The 6,644-nt window shown below is 46.6% G+C and overlaps 1 protein-coding gene across 1 annotated transcript; it reads left to right on the top strand.

The window, feature by feature from the left end:
* Window positions 1–762: 762 nt before the first annotated feature.
* On the top strand, window positions 763–1,353 carry LOC112959649. The gene has a single exon (XM_026053709.1). The coding sequence runs from the start codon at window positions 763–765 to the stop codon at window positions 1,309–1,311; it is 549 nt and encodes a 182-aa protein (XP_025909494.1). The 3' UTR covers window positions 1,312–1,353.
* The last annotated feature ends 5,291 nt before the right edge of the window (window positions 1,354–6,644 follow it).

The following is a 6,644-nucleotide window of genomic DNA, read 5'->3' as shown; positions in this document are numbered from 1 at the left end:
CACCTACAAATGCTTCCAGGGACTTGGACTCACTTCTTGACCGATGGCAGATCATTCATTTCTTGTGGATGGAGATCATCTTGGTGAACATCTAACTGTTCACTGCTTAAGTTATCCAAGTTCTCTGTGCACTAATTTGAAGTATTTAGTACACCTATTCTGGACATCTTTTTGGAATGGTCTGAATCATGATCTGGGGAACAGAAGGCCTTTTATTCTCTATTGGCTGGAAAGGCAGCCTCAGTGACTAGCTTCAGTTACCAGTAACACTTGAAACATGGAGCAAAGACATCCACTTTCTGGTGCATTTTCTTGCTTTATCTGTCTAGCAGTATATTAAGCTCACTTTGACAGCTTAATGATCTTCAGAGCAGTACTGGGACCTGATGATGTTTTCCATAGTATTGGACTGTAGCTTAGACTCCAGGCAAAGGTCAACCTAGGATGTGGCCATTGCATGCTCAAATTCAGTTGGGCTTCATCCACTTGGATGAACGAGACTGAGCTCTTCAGACTGTGGCTGTGTGTGACACCAGTGATGGGGAGAACTTGAAAGAAGGCTTGGGGTTGAATTTATTTAATATCAGACCTGGAAATCTTGGTGACCCTGAGGGGTGGTGGGGAGCTGCCTTTGCTCTGTTTAATGCTTGTATGCTCTGGTTTCTTTCCAGGAATTTCAAGGCAGCGAGAGACCAGTGCTAGCCTTCTCAATACAGCACTCACCCGGAGAGGATTGAGGTGGCCTCCAAGACTCAGCTCAAGATGTTCAGTGAAAAGAGCAGTGCATCTTTGTCCCAGAAGCCCAGTCAGAAAAAGACACGACCTCAGGGCCTCCCCTCCCCTGCTCTCTGCTGTGCATGTGGACTTTGCATCATGCTAGCAGGGATCAACATCACTTTAGTGGGAGCCTTTGCTTTTGGGACCTTCCTCCCCATGAACAACCCCCCCATCATCATTGGACCCATCCTGCTGGTGGTGGCCTTCACATTCTTTGGTGCCTGCTGCATTTGCAGCCGGAGGCCCCCAGCTCATGGGGCCAGGAAATCCAAACCAGGTTCCAACATTGGGCTCATCAAACCTGGGAACACAGCCTTTGAAATTGAAACTAGTGAGCACACGGTGCAGGACACCACGGCTGTTCAGTTGAGCCCCACAAACTCCCCCATCTCCTCAAAAAAGTCCACGCCGGTCCACGAGAACGCCAAGACTTGCAAGCTCTTCACTATGGAAGGCAACGGGCCAGTGGCCAAGTACACAACGGGAGGAGAGGCGATACAACTCAACCTGCCCAGGGACCTGGCCACCTCCTAAACCCAGCCCTCACAGATGCTGCAAGGGATGGGCTGAAAGCCGTTGTTCAGAGGCATGAGGATGCTGCTTGGGAAGAGCCAGCACACGGGCTTCTCCAAGTCAATTTGAGGAAGGTGAATGGAATAACAAGGCAACTCCAGATTTTTGCTGAGAGGAACATGTCCATCTCATGGTTTTATAAAGAAAGTTGTTAATGATGTGACCAGAGCAGGATGACGCTCAGTTCTCGGGAAAAGACTGACTTTTCGGGGGACCAGATTTAATGAGGGGAATGAATTTTATTAAGCATAAGGTAAAAGTGTGATGACTCGACGAGGGTCCATGCAAGGATGACAAATAACAGCTCTTTCTTTTCAGAAGTGAAGCAATTCTCCAATGTAATAAAAGCAGGGATGCTGTAAATTACAGCTTGCTGCCACTCAGTCAGAAGATTTCAGCATTTTAGTGCTGGGTTTTTTTGGCAGCAGGGACAAAATGTATGTGTTTGCTATTGAAAAAGCAGGGCAAACAATTTCCCCTCCTCTTTAGAAATCCTTGCTCCATCTCATCCTCATCTGAGTGATTGTGCCACCCATTACAGAGACAGTGAATCTGTCTGTGAATCTGTGCCAGGCTGCGTTTGGCACAGGTATTTTCTTCTTTTCTTGGTCAGGTGGGTTGCAGCAGGGCTGCTTAGGGCACTGTGTGTGTTGTAAGATCAGCCAGACTGAATCCTTGTGGAAGGCTCCTGAGGCGGCTGGAGATCAGAAGTCCTGAAGATTTAGGAGGAACTAGATGCAGCTTCCTTTGCATTTTTCTGTGGAAGGCTGGCCTGGAGGGTTCAAATAACTGCTCAGGCTTTAATGCAGTTGTGCTGGAAGATGTTGACTGTATTTCCTTTCCTGAGGTGAAATCCATCACATGTGGTAGACAACCAGATATAGAACTTCTGCAGGTAACAACCTGCTAAACATTTTTGTAGGCTTGCGAAGCATGGAAGAATTTGTCAACAGTTATTTAATGTGAAGACATCACCTCTGTCTCAGAGCCACCATGAGCTGGAAGCAGGGTACCAATCAGAAGAATTATCCTTATGAAGACTTTTCCACAGGCAGCTACTAGCTAGGAAGAAGGTGATGTGCCTAACGAGTCTTTTCTCTGACCCTATAGGGTCCTCTATGATCCCATAGCACAGAGTTTTACAGCGAGAGAGGCTCTGAAGATTCCTCTCCTTGTTTTATTTTCAGCCAGCCTCTTCAGTGCCCCAAGTTCCTGGATTAGAAGGGGCAGTGAGCAGCCCATTCCCCTCTAAGCCATCCAGGGAATCAGGGGCCGTTGTCACTTCTCCTTGGTAACTTATCTTTTCCTTGGTTACTTCATGTCCCTTACAGTGAGAGGAGGGTAATGTTGTCCAGATCAGCCAGCATCCTATTCTACCCACCACCATTCTACCTACCTACCTATTCTCCAGCATTCTAGTGCTTTGAGGGAATGCCAACATAGCCCCAAGACTTTGGTCAGCAGAGAGCTGGGTGCAGAGACACAAAGAAGGGCTGAAGGGAGATGCTGGAGGAGAGGAAAAGGCTGTGATGTGCTCCAGGCTTCCCTGGGCCAACAGCAGACCTCTCTGTGGCCAAGCTGTGTCGGCGGCAGGGCTGGTGTGCTGGATTAAGTAATGGCATGGGAGCTGCTGTGTTGAGCAAATGGCTCCCAAGATTTTTGCCCACTGGTGATTACTGTAGCAATTAACCAGAACATTTTGCTGATTTGGGTTTGATTCCGAGGTTACTCAAGCCCAGGTTGGGTTGGATTTCCAGGCTTACCCATCCACAAGTCCTTTTCAGGCATTGGCCATGTGAATATTGTTACAGCACTGCAGCACTTTGAGCACTCGGAGCCAACAAATCCAAACAACCAAATCAAGTGGTGACCACCCAGCACTCTCCTCTGTTCGCTGGAGGCCTGAAAACCAAGCCTGACCTGTCTGGCCTCTACAGGATTCACTCCTTATCCCAGCTGCACCATGGAATGGAGATGGGTAATACAGTGGTAGAGCCCGTATAAGCTAAAGGTAAATTCCTCTTGGCAGGAATGGGAGCAGAAGCAGGACTTTGAGGGACAGCTAAGATATTAACGTGATTCAGTTGTTGTGGCATCACAGACTGTCCCATATAGGGAACCCTGTCGCAGACCCAGGACCTGACAAATCCTGCACTGCCCGCCTGGGTTGCTGTAAGTCTAATTGTGCTCTGGGAATTGATGTCCTTGGCATGCAAGAGATAAAAATCATCAGGAAAACACCTGGACAAGCAGAGACGTAGAACCGGTGAGATGGGGAGCGCCTGGTTGGCAGGCCAGTATGCCAAGATGTGACCCCTCCTGCCTGTCTGCATGGGAGGTGGGCTTGGAACATCCACTCTCTTTGGAGGCATGAATGCCCTGCTTTTTCCAGCTTTTGGGATTTCCATGTCTGTCTGCCTCCGTGATCGGCCGTGACTAATATTGTTGTGAATCTTGTGCCTCCTCCTTGTGTAACGGGAGACAAGGAGAGTTTCTTGTGCTTCAAGTCAGAATTTCTGGTGTGAGAGTTGTTTACTTTAATTACAATTTATTCTTGCGCAATGTAAAGTTTGGAAAAGGCAGACCCATTAAAAATGGCACTTGGTAAGCATTTGATGAGCCTGCTCTTTCATTCTCCCTACTGTCTTCTCCCTTATCCCTACCTGAGATTCAATGTATCCCACCGCTGGATGTTTTAACTTTGCCCTGTGCTGCATGTTCTCCTTGTGGATTTTCTAATCAGTACAACGAGGAAAAGCATTTGTATGAATTTGTTACCTCTTAAAAGCTGTTGTCCCTTAAGACCTTGGTTACCTAAACCCTAGGCTCCCTACAGATTCCTCACTGGTTTAGCTAGCACACGATTAGCTCAACTGGGGCTTTTTTTCTTTTTTAAATGTGTGTGTTAACCCTGCTGCGTGTAACCAGCTGGATGTGCAAACAGGCCAAGACTGTGCTCAGTGGTCAGAGCTGTTTATTTGGATATGTATTGTGTATATATGGATATATATTGTTTATATGGAGATATATAGATATATATATATAAAAAAAATAGATGAATTCTGTGCTTCCAATTTATTAGGGATATGGGAGGTGCAGGTCTGTGGCCCATGGTGGGGCTGGACTGGATTATTTTAGCTGATCCTTTCCAGTCCTGTATATAGATGATTTTAAATGTGTAAATGTATGTGGAGTTGGGTGGAAGCAGTATCTGTGTGTGTGTCTTGGAGAGACACCATCACCTTTCTGGGCTGCTTCTGGGCTTAGCCCAGCATGGTCGCCTGAGAATGAGTCAAGGAGGGATAGTATGATGAAAAGGAAGAGGATTTGAGAGGCTTCAAATTCACCTTATCCAAGGGCTTCTCTCCCATGTGCAGCCAAGGGGTTTGAGACGAAGGGAAATCTCTCAGTTCCAGGCAGACTGGTTAAAAGACCTGGGAAATGAGGTGGCTAAGAAGGCTCCACTGACAATGTGCATAAAATGAAAACCTGTTCCCTTCAGAAAGGATTTTTTTGGGTCAGCTGGAAAGAACTTCCTGGAAGGGATTTTCTTTCTCAAAAGTGGGGCCATAGAGGAAAAAAGGCAGATCTGCTGCTGCTTTCCTCAACTTCCACCCTATATCAGTCTTCCCTGGGACCACCTACCCCAGCACTAACTTAGATCATGACCTTCTGTAATCATCTAGGGGAACAAAATAAGTCACTTGGAGTGTAATTAGATTTTTCCTAATTTAGTCACAATTTATTTTTATCTGGTGCCAGCAATGAACGTGGATTGAAATACCTTTGTTGTCTCCCAGAAATGTGTATTCCTGATCATTTTAGATACGTTGCAGATTTTGCAGAGCCTCTCTTTTGTTAGGCTGGGTATGGTGGTCATTTTGAAGGTCTGTGGTCCCAGCTGCCCTTCCTATGGTTGCTCTTGCAGCAGGTGGGAAGCTCTCAGCACACAGACGTCGAAGCTCCAAGTGAACCACGAGGTTTCAGAAGATGGCTAGACCATCAGGGTTAGTCAGTGAGAATTGCTCCTTACAGTGTCATTTTCAAGGCTTTGTTCACTTTAATTTAAAAAGTCTGTGGAGAGGAGATTTTGTTATTTCCATCAGCAGATCTCCTGGTACGTGTAATCACTCTCAGGCTTTCACTGTGAGATCTGCAAAGGCTGGCATGGGGTTGAGCTCTCAGGGCATGGAGGGTGTCGGAGCTGGGAGGATGGATTTGATTTTCAAGGCGTGCTTGCATACAAAGATTCCCCAGGAGTTTTTCCAGGGAGCAAATTTTCATCAGGAAACACTGATTTCTTGAAATTGGCCTGTCCTGAGAGGACGCTGTTTCTCATGTTGCTTTTGCCAGGAAAAAAAGAAAACCCAGTTTCCAGATTAAATTTCCAATCTAGACACTTGAGAAATGCTCTGTTATTCAATTCTCCAGGGATCCCTAAAATAGGATCTTGCTGAGTTTTTCCCGCATGTGAGGACCAAATTTCACAGGCATCTTTGGGGCTTATGGTCACTTACCAGGTCTCCTGCTTTCATCAGATCTGAAATCTGAAAAGCCAGGTCTTTCTGCTTCCAAAGCTATGGTAGATTTTCCCCATTGAAATCTTTGCTCAGATTTATGCCACTAATATACCGCTACAGAGAACACAGTTTTGTATGTTGTTCACTGGCGTGATGCCAGAATGATATTTGATGAAGTCTGCTTTAAATTTGGAGAGAAAACGATTTCCTCTGCTGACACAGAGGCAGAAAAGATGCTGCTTCTGGAGACAAATCCTCCTCTCTTGCTACTGCAGCAGGCGAACTCAGTGTGATCTATGGTAAGATTCTCATCTCCAGCTGAGCCAGGCAAGCGTGAGGATGCTGTTACAGCTGATCCCTCTGCCCTTGCAGCAGGCTGGTGCTCTAAGCCATTAGCCAGCACTGGGGCACTCAGAAAGGTTTCTCATGGGGAAGGATGCCCTGCTGATGATCCCCAGGGTCTGGCTCATACTCATGCTGGACTGGATCAGGCTCGCCGGTCGTTCAGCCCAGTGCTGTCTTTGACAGCAGCTGTAGGAAGTGGACAGGAAGAGGGCAAGAATGTAGTGATACTTCCCCAAATACTACCCAGGGATCTGCTGAGACTTTATATATAAATTGCTCTTCAACAAGGTCTCTCCCATGAGGATGTTTAGTCTCTACACAAACCTACATAAACGCTCAGCATCTGACCTCCCAGGGCAAGGGTTTCCATACATTAATGCTGGCCTGTGTGTATGCCTGCCTACTTTGAAAGAGTGAGGAAAAAATAAT

Source organism: Nothoprocta perdicaria, unplaced genomic scaffold, assembly GCF_003342845.1.
Source record: "Nothoprocta perdicaria isolate Ctin4 unplaced genomic scaffold, notPer1 scaffold_0, whole genome shotgun sequence".
Taxonomy (NCBI): domain Eukaryota; kingdom Metazoa; phylum Chordata; class Aves; order Tinamiformes; family Tinamidae; genus Nothoprocta; species Nothoprocta perdicaria.
This window is presented reverse-complemented; position numbering and strand designations above follow the sequence as displayed.

Excerpts from the sequence above, each read along its gene's own strand:
- LOC112959649 (XM_026053709.1), top strand. The coding sequence starts at position 763 with ATGTTCAGTGAAAAGAGCAGTGCATCTTTGTCCCAGAAGCCCAGTCAG.